General features: G+C 44.2%; 1 protein-coding gene, 1 long non-coding RNA gene and 1 pseudogene across 2 annotated transcripts in view; 1 reads left to right on the top strand and 2 right to left on the bottom strand.

Annotated features, from left to right (window-relative positions):
- LOC138854618 (uncharacterized) overlaps nucleotides 1-18,885 on the top strand; it is a 225,688-nt gene that overhangs the window by 71,150 nt on the left and 135,653 nt on the right. The window lies entirely within an intron of this gene.
- Nucleotides 1-18,885, bottom strand: part of LOC138854617 (cytochrome c oxidase subunit 2-like) — a 222,773-nt pseudogene that overhangs the window by 79,454 nt on the left and 124,434 nt on the right.
- The window catches only part of LOC138854612 (organic cation transporter protein-like), a 154,214-nt gene that overhangs the window by 131,374 nt on the left and 3,955 nt on the right, over nucleotides 1-18,885 (bottom strand). The window contains exon 2 of the mRNA XM_070098815.1: nucleotides 1,650-1,818. Within this exon, the coding sequence (XP_069954916.1) occupies nucleotides 1,650-1,818 (169 nt within the window). The remainder of the gene's footprint in view (nucleotides 1-1,649; nucleotides 1,819-18,885) is intronic.

The following is an 18,885-nucleotide window of genomic DNA, read 5'->3' as shown; positions in this document are numbered from 1 at the left end:
ACCTATGTTTAACACCCTTATAAAAGCATTTGTATAATTATACTCTCATACATTCCCCTCTTTGCATCCATAGATAACGTTCTTGGTCTTCACAAACTCCTCAGTGCACCCTCCCTTTTTTCCCCTCATCAGTTCTGGGATTCATCTCGTCTATCAAAGACCCATCCGCTGACACGTTCACTCCCAAATATCTGAATACATTCACTTCCTCCATACTCTCTACCTCCATTCTGATATTCAGTCTTTCGTTACATAACTTTTTTTGTTGTTAACCTCATCACATACTGTTCTTTTATTCACTTTTAATTTCCTTCTTTTACATACCCTTCCAAACTCGTCCACTAACCTCTGCAACTTCTCTTCAGAGTCTTCTAAAACACAGTGTCATTAGCAAAGAGCATCTGTGACAACTCCCACTTTGTGATAGATTTTGGATCTTTTAATCCCATGACTTGCCAACAACCGCATCTATAAATATTTTAAACAACCACGGTGACATCCTTGTCTAAGGTCTACTTTTACTGGGAAATAATCTCCCTCTCTCTTCTATACTCTAACCTGAGCCTCACTATCCTCGTCAAAACTCTTCACTGTTTTCAGTAACTTGTCTCCTGTTCCATACATTTGCTACATTGTGTCCCTATCAACCCTAACATACGCCTTTTCAAAATCCATAAATGCCATAGAAACCTCTCTGCCCTTATCTAAATACTGTTCACCTATTTGTTACACTGTAAACACTTAGTCTACACACCCACTACCCATCATAAATCCTCGTTGTTCATCTGCCATCCCACTCACCGTCTTACTCTTAATTAATTCTTCCACTAATAACTCTACCACACACTTTACCAGGTTTTCTCAACAGGTTTACTCCCCAATAATTTTTGTACTCTCTTTTATCCTTTTTGCCTATATACAGTGGAAATATACATGTCCTCTGCCAATGCCTTATATTCTTCCATATGTTTATTATATAAAAGCACTTACCACTCCAAAACTATATCCCCACCTGCTTTTAACACTTCTTATATTCGATCAGTACCAGCTGCTATACCTCCTTTCATTCTGCCCACTGCCTGACGCACTTCCCCCACACACAACTTCCTCTTCTTCACTCCTACAAGATGATATACCTTCCTACCCTATACACGAAATCACACCTTCCCTATCTTCATCAACATTTAACAGTTCCTCATAATATTCCCTCAATCTTTCTAATACCATTCTAGGATGCTGGGAATAAGCTGAACAGCTTCGGTCATATTGCATGTAAACGTGCCAACTGATCCAACAATGTGCTCTTCGTTCCCGTACACAGGTGCTGAAAGTTTCAAACCAATTGGACTAGGTGTTCTAAAGTCTTGAGCAAAATAAAACTGATAAGTTGGAGAATACAGATCAGGCAACCTCTCTAAGGCACACCATTAGAGATACCTAATACGAATATTAATTAACTGTTTCTTTCACACACTATTTAATTCATTCACTGACTAGTTCATACACTGTCTAGTTCATACAAAATCCTTTATTTATTTACATGTGTATGTGATATACACAAATTGTATTTATCAAGTGTGTAACATATAAGATGGAAAGCAGAAGTAACTGTAATGTTTGCAAATGGTACATATACCAACTGTACATACCAAGTATAAGATATAAACAGAAAAGCAGGAGCAGTGACAGCAAGTTGCAGCCAACGCCAGTCCCTGATGAAGACAGCCAACACTCCTGTCATAGCTTCACCAAGTGCAAATGGTATTTGAATGTTGATCCCACAAAATGCGCGCCATTTAACGCCAATAAATTCTACAGCTGGAAAAAAGAGGGAATGAATCATTGACTGCGAGTATTCATGAATATTTCTGTCTTACATTTTACATCTTGTAAACTGTACCGATGTATACCTTTTTATGTTCAAGAAAGTACATTACCAATGGGACAAAAAGTATTACAAAAATGTAATTCTCCTATTATACCAAAATTTTAGCTGATACTGATACCCAATTTTCGCCGATACTGATTCCTATATTTTCCTATATACCTGGAATTTACCTGGAGAGAGTTCCGGGGGTCAACGCCCCCGCGGCCCGGTCTGTGACCAGGCTTCATGGTGGATCAGAGCCTGATCAACCAGGCTGTTACTGCAGGCTGCACGCAATCCAACGTACGAACCACAGCCCGGCTAGTCAGATACCGACTTTAGGTGCTTGTCCAGTGCCAGCTTGAAGACTGCCAGGGGTCTGTTGGTAATCCCCCTTATGTATGCTGGGAGGCAGTTGAACAGTCTCTGGCCCCTGACACTTATTGTATGGTCTCTTAACGTGCTAGTGACACCCCTGCTTTTCATTGGGGGGATGTTGCATCGTCTGCCAAGTCTTTTGCTTTCGTAGTGAGTGATTTTCGTGTGCAAGTTCGGTACTAGTCCCTCTAGGATTTTCCAGGTGTATATAATCATGTATCTCTCCCGCCTGCGTTCCAGGGGGTACAGGTTCAGGAACTTCAAGCGCTCCCAGTAATTGAGGTGTTTTATCTCCGTTATGCGCGCCGTGAAGGTTCTCTGTACATTTTCTAGGTCAGCAATTTCACCTGCCTTGAAAGGTGCTGTTAGTGTGCAGCAATATTCCAGCCTATATAGAACAAGCGGCCTGAAGAGTGTCATCATGGGCTTGGCATCCCTAGTTTTGAAGGTTCTCATTATCATCCTGTCATTTTTCTAGCAGATGCGATTGATACAATGTTATGGTCCTTGAAGGTGAGATCCTCCGACATGATCACTCCCATGTATTTGACGTTAGTTTCTCGCTCTCTTGTGTGGCTGCAATTTGTTTTATACTCTGATGAAGTTTTAATTTCCTCATGTTTACCATATCGGAGTAATTGAAATTTCTCATCGTTGAACTTCATACTGTTTTCTGCAGCCCACTGAAAGATTTGGTTGATGTCCGCCTGGAGCCTTGCAGTGTTTGCAATGGAAGACACTGTCATGCAGATTCGGGTGCCATCTGCAAAGGAAGACACGGTGCTGTGGCTGACATCCTTGTCTATATGGGATATGAGGATGAGAAACAAGATGGGAGCGAGTACTGTGCCTTGCGGAACAGAGCTTTTCACCGTAGCTGCCTCGGACTTTACTCTGTTGACTACCACTCTTTGTGTTCTGTTTGTGTTATAGATCCATCTACCAACTTTTCCTGTTATTCCTTTAGCACGCATTTTGTGCGCTATTACGCCATGGTCACACTTGTCGAAAGCTTTTGCAAAGTCTGTGTATATTACATCTGCATTCTTTTTGTCTTCTAGTGCATCTAAGACCTTGTCGTAGTGGTCCAGTAGTTGGGACAGACAGGAGCGACCTGCTCTAAACCCATGTTGCCCTGGGTTGTGTAATTGATGGGTATGTAGATGGGTGGCGATCTTGCTTCTTAGGACCCTCTCAAAGATTTTTATGATATGGGATGTTAACGCTATCGGTCTGTAGTTTTTTGCTATTGCATTACCGCCCCTTTTGTGGAGTGGGGCTATGTCTGTTGTTTTTAGTAACTGTGGGACGACCCCTGTGTCCATGCTCCCTCTCCATAGGATGGAAAAGGCTCGTGATAGGGGCTTCTTGCAGTTCTTGATGAACACGGAGTTCCATGAGTCTGGCCCTGGGGCAGAGTGCATGGGCATGTCATTTATCGCCTGTTCGAAGTCATTTGGCGTCAGGATAACATCAGATAGGCTTGTGTTAACCAAATTCTGTGGCTCTCTCATAAAAATTCATTTAGATCTTCGACTCTCAGTCTGGTTAGTGGCTTGCTAAAAGCTGAGTCATATTGGGACTTGAATAGCCCATCTTGTTTAAGTAGGGGCCCAATAGTGGATGTTCTCGACTTTGATTTGGCATAAAAGAAATATTTTGGGTTTCTCTCGATTTCATTTATGGCTTTTAATTCTTCCAGCGATTCCTGACTCCTGTAAGATTTCTTTAGCTTAAGTTCGATGTTTGCTATTTCTCTGACCAGTGTCTCCCTGCGCATTGCAGATATATTGGCCTCTTTTAGCCGCTCTGTTATTCTTTTCCGTCGCCTGTAAAGGGAGCGACTGTCTCTTTCTATTTTACATCTACTCCTCCTTTTTCTTAAAGGAATAAGCTTTGTGCATACATCGAGTGCCACAGAGTTAATCTGTTCTAGGCATAAGTTGGGGTCTGTGTTGCTTAGTCTATCTTCCCAGATTATAACATTTAGGTCTTGGTTTACTTGGTCCCATTTTATGTTCTTGTTATTGAAGTTGAATTTGGTGAATGCTCCCTCGTGACTGATCCCATTTTGTCGGTCTGGGGCTCCACGCATACATGTCTGAACCTCGATTATGTCGTGATCCGAGTATATTGCTTTTGATATGGTGACATTTCGTATCAGATCATCATTGTTAGTGAAGATGAGGTCCAGTGTATTCTCCAGTCTAGTAGGCTCTATTATTTGCTGGTTTAAGTTGGATTTTGTGCAGAGATTTAAAAGCACGTGTGTGTGTGTGTGTGTGAGTTCTCGTCAGAGCTGCCTCCTGGTGTTATTACTGCAACAACATTATTTGCTATGTTCCTCCAGGAGCAAGATGTTGGGGGCAGGAGCTGGAAGGTTTTTCCAGACAGTGGTCAATTCTCAACAGCCGTTCCTGGAATTGTTGGGACGTTGTATCCGGAGGCTTGTAGACTACCACAATGACTAGATTTTGGTTCTCGATCTTTACCACTAAAACTTCCACTACATCAATTGAGGCATTTAGAAGTTCTGTGCAAATAAGTGACTCTGCGATATACAGGTCAACCCCCCCCCCCTTCTTTTGCCTGTTCACTCTGTCGCATCTGTATAGGTTGTAACCTGGGATCCATATTTCCTTGACCAAGTGATCCTTTATGTGGGTCTCTGTGAAAGCCGCAAACATTGCACTTGCCTCTGCAAGCAGTCAACGGATGAAAGGTATTTTGTTGTTCGTTGCTGGCTTTAGACCGTGTATATTTGCAAAGAAGAATGTCATCGGACTGGTGGTATTGGTGGTACTGGGGAAAGGAACTTTTTTTCCGGCACTAATATCTGTATCTGTTGGTTTGGAGTGGAGGTCATCGACTGTGGTTCCACTCCAGAAATGACTGGATTTTGTGTACGATTTCTGCCATTTCCTGCCAGTTTTTTTTTCTTCCTGGCACTAAAAAAAAACTCTCCCTTTTCAGTGGCTATTGCTACCCAGGTTTTCCCATGGCCTGGATGTTTTGTATCTTTTTGTCCCCTTTAGATGGTGTGCCTGGCAATATAAGTTATAGCACAGTCTTTCCTGTACTGAAGAGGGACACATATCAGGGTGAAAAGGCTTACAGGAAGGGAGTTTGCATTTTCCTGTTGTCAAATGGGCACGGCATTTTCTAGGGTGGTCATATTTGCACGCCCCATCTGTTCTTCCAGATTTCCCATGTCTGCAGATACCAAGTGCATAGTATGTGCACAGGCTTGGTTTCCGTTTGCCTTGGGTTTCTGTGACTGTATTCCCTGTTGGTGCATGTTTTCCTGTCTTTTTCCTATCCTCACTAATATTAGCAATTGAGCTCTCACCAGTTGTTTCAGGTAATATATCCTCACTATTACTAGTGGAGTCCTCTTGTTTGCTATCTTCTGTGGTATTACTAGTTTGTAATATTGGTTTTATCTTGTCCTTGACTACACTTGTTTCCCCACTACAGCTCCTGTCTCCCTCGAGGCCACTAACATGCTTTTCACCATTCATTTTTAAAATTAAAATGACTGAGTTCATTATATTACCAGGAGTTTACCTGGAGAGGGTTTCAGGGATTTACGCCCCCGCGGCTCGGTCTGAGACCAGGCCTCATGGTGGTTCAGGGTCTCATCAACCATGCTGTTATTGCTAGCCGCACGCAAGCTAACGAACGAACCACAGCTCGGCTGGTCAGGTCCAGACTTTAGGTGCCTGTCTAGTGCCATCTTGAAAACAGCCAGGAGTCTATTTGTAATCCCCCTTATGTATGCTGGGAGGAAGTTGAACAGTCTTGGGCTCCGGACACTTATTGTGTTGTCTCCCAATGTACTCGTGGTGCCCCTGCCTTTCATTGGAGGAATGTTGCATCTCTTGAATAGTCTTTTGCTTGCATAGGGATTGATTTTCGTGTGCAGGTCTGGTATTAATCCCTCCAGGACCTTCCAGGTGTATATTATCATGTGTCTCTCTCGCCTGCGTTCCAGGGAATACATACCTTCAATCGTTCCCAGTAAATTAAGTGCCTTATCATACTTATGTGTTCCATGAAAGATCTTCGTACACTCTCCAGGCCAGCCTTGAAGAGGGCAGTTAATGTACAGCAGTATTCCAGCCTAGAGAGAACAAGCAATTTGAAGAGAATCATCATGGGCTTGGAGTTTTTAGTTTTTAAGGTTCTCACTATCCATCCAATCATTTTGCTAGCTGATGTGGTAGATACATTGTTGAGGTCTTTGAAGGCGAGATACTCTGACATTATCACTCCCAGGTCCTTCACATTACTTTCTCGCTCTATTGTATGGTTAGAATTTGTCGTATACCGTGATATATTTTTAATTTCCTCAAGTTTTCCATATCTGAGTAGTTGAAATTTGAAGATTTGGTTTATGTCTGCTTGGAGACTTGCTGTGTCTTCTATGGAGGTCACTGCCATGACACTCGGGGTGTCATCCGCAAAGGAATACACGAAGCTATGGCTTATATTTCTGTCTATGTCAGATATGAGGATGAGGAATGGAATGGGAGTGAGTATTGTGCCTTGTGGAACAGAGTTTTTCACCGTAGCTGCTTCAGACTTTACTATGTTTACTGTTATTGTTTGTGTTTTATTTGTCTGGAAGTTATAGATCCATCTGCCAACTTTACCTCTTATTCCTTTATCACGCATTTTGTGCGCTATTACACAATGGTCACACTTGTCGAAAGCTTTTGCAGTCTGAGTATACATCTGTATATTGTTTAAACTCTGCAGCATCCAGGACGTTGACATAGTGGTCCAGTAGCTGGGACAGGCAGGAACGACCTGCTCTAAAACCGTGTTGCCCTGGGTTGTGTAACTGATGGGTATTTAGGTGGTTGGTAATCTTGTTTCTTAAAACCCACCTCTCAAAGATTTTTGATATGGGATGTTAGTGCTATTGATTGTAGTTCTTTGCAATTTCTTTACTGCCACCTTTGTAGAGTGGGGCTGTGTTGTTTTTAGTGTGTGTGGGTTGACCCATGAGTTCATGCTCTCTCTCCATAGAAAGCTGAAGGCACGGAGTTCCATGAGTCTGGGCCTGGGGCAGAGTGCATGGCATGTTATTTATTGCCTTTTCAGTCTTGTGGAATTAGGATAATATCCGAGATTTTTGAGATGACCAAATTTTGGGTTTCGTTCATAAAGAAATCTGGGCAGTGGCTCGCTGAACACTGAGTCGCATTGAGACTTTAATATCTCACTCATTTTTTGGTTGTCATCTGTGTATGTCCCATCACGCTTAAGCAGGGGTGCAAATACTGGATGTTGTTTTCCCCTTAGATCTGGCGTAAGAGAAGAAGTGTTTTTTTTTTTTTTTTTTAATTTCCTTTATGGCTTTTAGTTCTTCCTGTGATTCTTGTCTCCTGTAAGATTCCTTTAGCTAAAGTTCGATATTTGCAATTTCATTGACCAGTGCCTCCCTTCGTTATTTCAGATATATTGACCCCATTCAGCAGCTCTTTGACTCTTCGCCTTCGTCTGTATAGTTTCTAGTTTACAATTTCTCTTTCTTTTTCTTAATGGAATGTGTCTTGAGCAGATCTCAAGAACCACAGAGTTCATTTTTTCAAGACAAATGTTTGGATCCGTGTCATTTAGGATATCTTCCCAGCTTGTTTCATTTAGGACATGGTATGTTTTAGGACATTGTATGCTTTTGTTATTGAAATTGAATTTTGTGAAGAGACCTTCATGACTCAGATTTTGCTGGTGACGAGCCCTGTGGATACATGTCTGTACCTTTATTATTTTGTGATCTGAGTGTATGTCATTGATTTGGTAATATTACGTATCAGATCGTCGTTGTTAGCGAAGATGAGGTCCAGCATATTTTCTAGTCTTGTAGGCTCTACTATTTGCTGGTTTAAGGTGAATTTGGTGCAGAGATTTAATAGTTTGTGTGTGTGTGAATTTTCATCTGAGCTGCCTCCTGGGGTGATCTCTGCTAGCACATTGTTTGCACTATTTTAGGTGTCTCAAGTTGAAATCTCCTCGTAGTAAGATGTTTGGGACAGGAGTTGGCGGATTTTCCAGACAGTGGTCAATTTTCAAAAGCTGCTCCTGGAATTGCTGGGAAGTTGCATCTGGAGGCTTGTATACCACCACAGTGACAAGGTTTGGGTTTTCAGTCTTTACTGCCAAAACTTCAACTACATTATTTACAAGCAATCCAGGCCTGTTTTAGTCCCTTACCATTTCTACAGACTACACAGTTCTTCATGGTGGTGGTGATCTTACAACACTTGACAACTCTCCTAGCTAGCTAGTCTATAATTTCTCGAAGAATTTAGCTGTCTTTAACAGCTCTTCTGATTTGGCTGGCGAGGATAGGCCTTTTTTTTAAAAAGGTTTTATATGTACATATATGCATAGATATATACATACATATACCCACAAACACACACACACACACACACACATATATATATATATATATATATATATATATATATTAATATATATATATTAATATATATATATTAATATACATACATATATATATATATATATATATATATATATATATATATATATATATATATATATATATATATATATATATATATATATATATATATATATATATGTGTGTGTGTGTGTGTGTGTGTGTGTGCACTAGCCAAGGAATCTAACCCATGCTGTTTTGGCCAGCCTCATGGTGAGAGAAAACGCATGACGCTTTAGTCCACTAGACAACACAATCCTTGTGTGGAAGCACAAAACTATAGACCAGTGTCACTGACGTGTATAGTATACAAAGTCATGGAGAAGATTATAAGGAGAAGAGTGGTGGAACTCCTAGAAAGAAATGAGCTTATCAACAACCAACACGGTTTCAGGGACGGGAAATCCTGTGTCACAAACCTACTGGAGTTCTATGACAGGGTGACAGCAGTAAGACAAGAGAGAGAGAGAGGGGTGGGTCGACTGCATTTTCTTGGACTGTAAGAAGGAGTTTGACACAGTTCCACACAAGAGATTAGTGCAAAAACTGGAGAATCAGACAGGGATAACAGGGAAGGCACTACAATGGATCAGGGAATAACTGTCAGGAAGACAGCAGCGAGTCATGGTACGAGGCGAGGTGTCAAAGTGGGCACCTTTGAAGAGTGGGGTTCCATACGGGTCAGTCCTAGGATCGGTGCTGTTTCTGATACTTGTGAACGACATGACTAAAGAAATAGACTGCAAAGTGTCCCTGTTTGCAGATGATGTGAAGTTGATGAGAAGGATTCAATCAGACGAGGACCAGACAGAACTACAAAAAGATCTGGACAGGCTGCAGGCCTGGTCCAGCAATTGGCTCCTGGAGTTCAACCCCACCAAGTGCAAAGTAATGAAAATTGGGAAGGGCAAAGAAGACCGCAGGTGGAGTACAGTCCAGGGGGTCAGAAACTACAAACCTCACTCAAGGAAAAAGATCTTGGGGTGATTACAACACCAGGCACATCTTCTGAAGCGCACATCTACCAAGTAACTGCTGCAGCATATGGGTGTCTAGTGAACCCAAGAACAGCATTCTGCCATCTTAATAAGGAATCGTTCAAGACCCTGTACACTGTGTATGTTTGGTCCATATTGGAGTATGCGGCACCAGTTTGCAACCCACATCTAGCCAAGCACGTAAAGAAACTAGAGAAAGTGCAAAGGTTTGCAGCAAGTTTAGTCCCAGAGCCTAGGGGTATGTCCTATGAGGAGAGGTTAAGGAAAATCGACCAGACGACACTGGAGGACAGGAGAGATATGGAGTACATGATAACGACATACAAAATACTGAGAGGAATTGACAAGGTGGGCAGAGACAATGCTCCGGAGATGGGACACAGCAACATGGAGACACAATTGGAATTTGAAGACACAGACGAATCACAGGGATGTCAGGGAGTATTTCTTCAGTCACAGAGTAGTCAGGAAGTGGAATAGTTTGGGAAGCGATGTAGTAGAGGCAGGATCCATTCATAGCTTTAAGCAGAGGTATAATAAAGCTCATGGTTCAGGGAGAGTGACTGAATAGCTACCAGTGAAGAGGCAGGGCCAGGAGCTATGATTCGACCCCTGCAGCCACAACTAGGTAAGTACAAGTAGGTGAGTACACACACATACACACACACACGCACGGGTGAGGGTGAAAAAGCTACAAGTTTTAGAGTTCCATCAAATTTGCGTTTATCTGACGTTCCCAGATGATACAGAGCGCGGAAAATAGGCGTGGGCAAATCTTAAAGTGCATATTATCAATTAAACCCAGCATAAGGGAAGCATAAGTGATAAAAGAAGAGAAAAATACAAATTATAGTGTCAAGTGTAATAGCACAGTAGGAGGGGAGTGTTTACATACTGTAGGCCGTGTTACATACAGAGGGATTGTTACCCTTATCGTCATACATAATATAGCGTATGATGAGTGATAAGTGATATGAGCATATAATCATTTAAATCCCTCATAAAAGAAGAGAAAAATACAGATTATAGTGTCAAGTGTATTAGTGCAGTAGGAGGGGAGCAGTGGTTGAGAACTAAGGCAAAAGGTGTTTCACACAGCAGGCCGTGTTATATACTTAAGGAATGTTACTCATATCGTCATATGTAATATAACATATGACAAGTGACAAGTGTGGTAAATAGGGACTTAAACAGGTAATGAGACTAGAACAATTGAAGAGAAGAATAGAGGGCAAAGAGCAGCAAGAGTGTTCGTACAGCAGCAGAAGCAGCGTGGTCGGACGACACCTCTGCCAGGCGTAATGTACAAATTAACTATGCTTGTGGTCGATGGGAATGTTGAGTGATAGAGCCGGCCCTGCAGTCACTGGTAACTGGGGGACACAAACCCTGCTACAGAGTCATTATCATACATACAAACTTAGCATTTAGAAGGAATATAAAATTGGTGGGAGAAGGAAGACAGATGACTTTGGTAGGATGTGTGTGCTGGAGTAGGGGCAGGCAAACAGAACTAGTACTGACAGGAAGTTTAAGCACACAAAGACAGTGCACAGTGTGAACCAAGTGATTGGGTACATATGTAGTACAAATGTTGTACGTACGTGGGTATACGAAGGCCTCATAAACACACAAACACATGTTTAAGTGTTTCAGGCTTGTAGAAGCTGAATATTAGTGCTCTCAGTGTTAAGAGTTTTATTATTAGTGTTACTATTAGTATTTTGTAAGTATATTGATACATAGATGGGTGAGGTGCAGCTAAGTGAGGAGGATAGAGTCTGGGCACACATAAGCATAAAACGGTCTCTCCCCTCACAGTCTTCCCCCCCCCCTTCAGGGTTTCTCACCCTCACAGTCTCCCCTCCCTACCTCTACACTGGCCCACCAGAGTCCCCCACTCCACCCACTCTGACATTCGCCCTCACCCCACTATCCCCACCCTCCTACAGACACTGTACCTCTCTCGACCCTCTGCAACGAAAAGTAGGTGAGTACATTACACACACTCAACACCACAGGAGCACAGGAGCTGAATCTCGACCCCTGCAACTACAATTAGGTGAGTACACGGGAACACCTATGGGCATATACACACATGGGCACAGCCTTTGACTGTTAGGGCCTCCCTACCCACCTCCCTCCTCCTCTTTCCCCTCCCCTTCACCTCCTTTTCCCCTCTAGTACCATTCCTACTCTCCACCCTCCGTCACTCTCCCTGTCCCTCTCCCCATCTCTCTTCCTCTTACAACCCTCCACTCTCCCCTCCATCTCTCTCCATCTCTCTCTTTCCCCTCCATTTCTCCCTTCTCTCTTTCCCTTCTCCCTGTTCTCTCCCACTCCCTCCCTCCCCCATCCCCCTCTCTTTTCTTTCCTCCTTTCCACCTCTTTCCCCCCTAACCCCTTTCCCCTCTTTCTCCACCCCTTCATCACTCTCCCCATCCCTCTCCCCTCCTCTCTTTCCCCTTCACAAAAAAAAAAAAAAATGGTTGCTCAGAGGGGAACTCGAAGGCCCAAGGGATCAGAGAAGAATGATTCTGGTAAGGAAGAATGCATGGAAGAGCAATGCAAAAGGGCGGAACAAGAGTGGGATAGCAAACTAGAAGAGCCTTCTGCAAAATTGTTGTCTAAGTTTCCAAAAGATGGTGCCTCTGAACTGGCAATCCCCATTGCTCACATAATAAATTTGTCCATCTCCACTAATACCGTACCGAAGGGGTTCAAGGAGGCCAGAGTTACTCCTATCTTCAAGAGCGATGTACTGTCAAGTAGATAAGTATCTTAATGACAACAACATTCTCCATAGTTAGGAGATCTTACTCAATCAACACCTCTCTAACTAATCTGATGGATTACTTGAGAACAGAAATGTCGATAGGGAACCTCATACGAATGGTAACTTTAGACTTGCGAAAGGCCTTCGATACTGACAACTACAATGTATTATGCAAGAAACTTCAGGCTATTGGCATAAGTTCCATAGTCTGGTTTAAGTCCCATTTTAGCAACAGGAAACAAATTGCCAAAGTCAACAGAGCAGAATCATCACCCTCAATGTCCAGGTGGCAGCAACATCACCCTCAATGACCAGGTGGTGGCAACATCATCCTCAATGACCAGCTGGCAGCAACAACACCCTCAATGACCAGGTGGCGGCAACATCACCCTCAATGACCAGGTGGCAGCAACATCACCCTCAATGACCAGGTGGCGGCAACATCACCCTCAATGACCAGGTGGTGGCAACATCACCCTCAATGACCAGGTGGCGGCAACATCACTCTCAATGACCAGGTGGCAGCAACATCACCCTCAATGACCAGGCGGCGGCAACATCACCCTCAATGACCAGGTGGCAGCAACATCACCCTCAATGACCAGGTGGTGGCAACATCACCCTCAATGACCAGGTGGCAGCAACATCACTCTCACTGACCAGGTGGCGGCAACATCACTCTCAATGACCAGGTGGTGGCAACATCACCCTCAATGACCAGGTGATGGCAACATCACCCTCAATGACCAGGTGGCGGCAACATCACTCTCAATGACCAGGTGGCGGCAACATCACTCTCAATGACCAGGTGGCGGCAACATCACTCTCAATGACCAGGTGGTGGCAACATCACCCTCAATGACCAGGTGGCGGCAACATCACCCTCAATGACCAGGTGGCGGCAACATCACACTCAATGACCAGGTGGTGGCAACATCACCCTCAATGACCAGGTGGCGGCAACATCACCCTCAATGACCAGGTGGCGGCAACATCACTCTCAATGACCAGGTGGTGGCAACATCACCCTAAATGACCAGGTGGCGGCAACATCACCCTCAATGACCAGGTGGTGGCAACATCACCCTCAATGACCAGGTGGTGGCAACATCACCCTCAATGACCAGGTGGCGGCAACATCACCCTCAATGACCAGGTGGTGGCAACATCACCCTCAATGACCAGGTGGCGGCAACATCACTCTCAATGACCAGGTGGCGGCAACATCACCCTCAATGACCAGGTGGTGGCAACATCACCCTCAATGACCAGGTGGTGGCAACATCACCCTCAATGACCAGGTGGTGGCAACATCACCCTCAATGACCAGGTGGTGGCAACATCACCCTCAATGACCAGGTGGTGGCAACATCACCCTCAATGACCAGGTGGTGGCAACATCACCCTCAATGACCAGGTGGTGGCAACATCACCCTCAATGACCAGGTGGTGGCAACATCACCCTCAATGACCAGGTGGTGGCAACATCACCCTCAATGACCAGGTGGCGGCAACATCACCCTCAATGACCAGGTGGTGGCAACATCACCCTCAATGACCAGGTGGCGGCAACATCACCCTCAATGACCAGGTGGTGGCAACATCACCCTCAATGACCAGGTGGCGGCAACATCACCCTCAATGACCAGGTGGTGGCAACATCACCCTCAATGACCAGGTGGCGGCAACATCACCCTCAATGACCAGGTGGTGGCAACATCACCCTCAATGACCAGGTGGTGGCAACATCACTCTCAATGACCAGGTGGCGGCAACATCACTCTCAATGACCAGGTGGTGGCAACATCACTCTCAATGACCAGGTGGCGGCAACATCACTCTCAATGACCAGGTGGCGGCAACATCACTCTCAATGACCAGGTGGCGGCAACATCACTCTCAATGACCAGGTGGTGGCAAACTCACCCTCAATGACCAGGTGGCGGCAACATCACCCTCAATGAGAGTTATGGTTTAATCAAAATACTTGTTACTTTCCTTGACAATATTTTCCATCAAGGGCTGGTCAAAGAATAGATCAAAAAATTACTGTTCACTTACAGTGTTTGCAAGGGAACAAGATGGCAGGAATCCACTCTTAGCGCCATCAAACTGATGGGGAATGGGAACAAAATTGGGATTTTGCTGCCAATCCCAGATGCTGTTTGCTGATGGGTACTGGACATATGCTGGTTGTGGTTGTCGTTGTGGTTGTGCAGATTGTGGTATGGGGCTGAATGACGATGGACTTTGTCCGGGACCTGCTGAGTCAGTGGCTTGGGTCCCAGCCTTTTTTGGGTTATCCTAGGTTCTCTACACATATGCTGCTATGTATGATAATTCTATGTAACTGTTTTTGTGTATACCTGAATAAACTTACTTACTAGCCTGGGCTGGTGCCAAGTGCTCGTGGCACCACCACCACCTACTGATGCAGGTGGTCTATCCATCCCAATTGTAGCCACATTATCGCCACTTTCACTGTCTATTTCAGGTGTAGGGCCATGGGATAAACTCCGTCCCCTTGGAATTGCATATTGTACAGGGTACCATATGGAACACTGTACCATATGGTACAGGGTACAGGGACCCCAATGGTAATATGTCACTTTGTTTGACTTATTTTGGGTTATCCTAGGTTCTCCACACATGTGCTTCTATGTATAATCTATGTAACTGTATTTATGTATACCTGAATAAACTTTCCTGAGTGAATGTGGCATCGTAAGTTTGTTCAGGTATACACAAATGCTGTTACATAGATTATCATGCTCAGCAGCATATGTATAGAGAACCTAGGAGAACCCAAAAAGCAAGAGTGATTTATTTTCATTTGGGTCCCTGTACCCTGTACCATTTGGTACCATTGTACCATATAGTACAATGTACCATATGGTACATTGTACATATGGTTCAAAACCATAGAATTCCTCTTCAGATCGACTATAACTTGGGAAGAGGAGAGTCTCAATTCGCCGGGGAGTGAGAGCTTCCTTGCCACGAAGCATGATGAACAAAACGTTCTGAGAAGGCGTTCCCACAATGCAATGAGGGTGCTTCGATTTTTTGTTTACTACGCACACTGACCACGCAGAAGCCTTCCCTAAGATATACGCCAACCAGCCTTCTCGCACTAAGACGCTTGAATTATGGTATAGTTCTATGGCTTGGACCCTGGCTTCGAAGCTGTAGAACTACGAGACTGAGCCTCTTTATAGCAGCTGGTCTCTGAATTTCATATTATCTAATATCTCAGTAGTCATCCAGGGTTCAGTTCTTCGTTTAATCTTAACCTCTTTAACTGGTACAATATTTTCAAGGATGGTAGTGAACATTGTTTTGAATTTTTCCCAGGCATCGTTTACGTCCGTGCAACTTATCTCTGTCCAGTCACAGTTTTGTAGCCTGTTTACCAGTGTTTCTTTACTGTAGTTTCTAGTTGACCTCATTGTTATTGTCCTGTGTAGGCCTATCCTATCCCTAGTTATTTTTCTGGTACAGTAAATGATGTGGTAATGACGCCTGACTGACTAATGTTCTCAGAGCGGTTACAAAGTATGTGGTCAATTAGGGTGGCTGAGAACTGTGTGATCCGGGTTGGTGTATTAATTAGTTGAGTGTAACTATTTAAACCTAGAATTTGCTTATACCTTTTACACAGCCCATTATTTTGCTGTTGAAAACGGATATTGAAGTCTCCCAGTATTACTGTCTCACAATTGTTCTCAAGTTCGGAAAAAACTCTCAAAAAGACTTCTAAGAACTGGTCATGTGTGGGAGGGTGGCAATTGGTTCCTACTAAGATGGGTTTGTTCTTGGGAAGCAACACTTCAAACCATAGAATCTCCAGTTTGTTGTCATTTCAATCAGGTCTTGGGCACATACCCCATAACCTTTTCTATTCCTATCTAAGCGTTTTATACTGTAACCTATTTTGACCTCGTCGTCAGTCACCGTATCATCCAACCAGGATTCAGAAATGAATATAACTACCGCCGTAGTTCTGTTAGCTAGAATCCAAATCTCTGTCAATTTTGGAAAAAGTAATCTTGCGTTAACATGAATAAAGTGAAGGCCTGTTTTCATAAAACAGTCATAAGCATCAGTATATGGCAAGGGTCATTTGTATTAAAATTAGGTAAATCAATGTCATCATTAGTAAAGGGTAACTGTGCCAAAGTACGTTTGTTACAAACTATCTGAAATCTGGTATCACTACCATAATCGTACTCCCTATGAAAGCAAAAGACTCGGCAGGAGATGCAATATTCCCCCGATGAAAAGCAGGGGTGTCACGTGTACACTGAGAAACAACACAACAAGTGTCCGGGGCCCAAGACTGTTCAATTGCCTCCCAGCATACATAAGAGGGATTGCCAATAGACCCCTGGCTGTCTTCAAGAAGGCACTGGACAGGCACCTAAAGTCAGCACCTCACCGGCCGGGTTGTGGTTCGTACGTCTGTTTCTGTGCGGCTAGCAGTAACAGCCTGGTTGATCAGACCCTGAACCACTATAAGGCCTGATCTCAGTCCGGACCGCGGGGGCGTTGACCCCCGAAACGCTCTCCAGGTAAACTCCAGGTAAACACATTCATTATGCAGCCACCACTTACACATTTTACATAAGGTATATTTACCGTTCTTCTTTCCTACCTTAGTACAGTATATACATATGTCTGGTGGTGTCTGAGATAATAAGAATGGTTCTATTGCCTCACGCTGCTCTATATATGCATTACATATAGAGTTAAGGTTATTATTCCTTGCTACTAGACCGGCATTATCACCGTCACTTATCTTCTTGTTTTGCACCTGAACCATAGTTTGAAGTCCTGGATTACTTTGGACAGGTATTGCCATAACTTGCAGTGGTAGTGACATTTAAGTTCCTGGCAGGATGGCAACTGTTGGGCTCTCACTGTCCATAGTACTATTACCCCATTCACTTCTTCCAGTTCCCATGACTGTTTTCCTTCTTCAGAGAATTGCATGATAAATTTAAATATAATTATGGCAGCCTGTACCCCATAACGCCAGCCATGTTCACTGATCGTTATCAGTAACCTAGCAATGGCCTAGTAGCTACTCTAGCACTCAGCACTGATTACTAGTAGAATTCCTGTTATCTTACTTCACAAACTTCACTTCTCACTTCACAGTCCGACTTCACCTATCACACTTCTGACTCATTTCCATACTGACACGATGAAAAAAAGTTTTAATGGGGTTATCCGTCCGAAGCCTCGTCAGTCCCATTCCCCAGGACTGCGTCGTGTTGTTGACTGGTCCTGACCATACAGGTGATGTTTCAGCTAATTTTTAAAAGTTAGCTACCACATTTTCAGTGAACGTACCAATATGTGAGTTCATAAATAACAAAAAAGGCATAATACCGTTACTGGAATAATGCACAAATAACACACACATAGAAGGGAGGAGCTTGCAACGACGTTTCGGTCCGACTTGGACCATTTACAATGTCACACTAATAAAAGGAAGAGAAGGAGGGAGTATATATAGGTCAGAAGACAGGGAGAGGACAAGAGAAATAGAAGAATAGGAAGAAGAGAGGTGGTGGTAGAGGGAATAGTAGTAGTGGTATTAGTAGTAGTAGTAGTAGTAGTGGTATTAGTAGTAGTAGTAGTAGTGGTAGTGGTAGTAGTGGTGGTGGAGTAGTGGTATTGGTGGTGGTGGTAGTGGTGATGGTAGTGGTGGTGGTGGTGGTGGTGGTGGTGGTGAGTGGTGGTGGTGAGTGGTGGTGGTAGTGGTGGTGGTAGTAGTGGTGGTGGTGGTATTGGTGGTGGTGGTAGTGGTGGTGGAGTGGTAGGTGGTGGATGGTGGTGGTAGTAGGTGGAATTGGTGGTAGTGGTGGTAGTGGTGGTGGTAGTGGTGGTGGTGGTAGGTGTGGTGGTGCTAGTGGTGGTGGTAGGTGTGGTGGTGGTAGTGGTGGTAGTGGAGTGGTAGGTGGTAGTGGTGGTGGTAGTGGTGGTGGTATGTAGTAGTGGTGTAGTGTGTGGTGGCAGTGGTAGTGGTAGTGGAGTGGTAGTGGTGGTGGTGGGTGGTGGTAGTGGTGGTGGTGGTGGTAAGGTGGTAGTGGTAGTGGTGGTGGTGGTGGCAGTGGTGGTGGTAGGTGGTGTGGTGGTGGTGGTGGTAGGTAGTAGGTGGTGAGTGGTGGTGGTGGTGGTAGGTGGTAGTGGTGGTGGTGGTGGAGTGGTGGTGTGGTGGTGGTGGTGGTAGGTGGTGGTGGTAGGTGGTGGTGGTGGTGGTAGGTGGTGGTGGTGGTGGTGGTGGTAGGTGGTGGTGGTAGATGGTGGTGGTGGTGGTGGTTGTGGTGGTAGTAGGTGGTGGTGGTAGGTGGTGGTGGTGGTGGATGGTGAGTGGGGTGAGGTG

This window comes from Cherax quadricarinatus, chromosome 64 (assembly GCF_038502225.1).
Source record: "Cherax quadricarinatus isolate ZL_2023a chromosome 64, ASM3850222v1, whole genome shotgun sequence".
In the NCBI taxonomy this organism is placed as follows: Eukaryota; Metazoa; Arthropoda; class Malacostraca; order Decapoda; family Parastacidae; genus Cherax; species Cherax quadricarinatus.
This window is presented reverse-complemented; position numbering and strand designations above follow the sequence as displayed.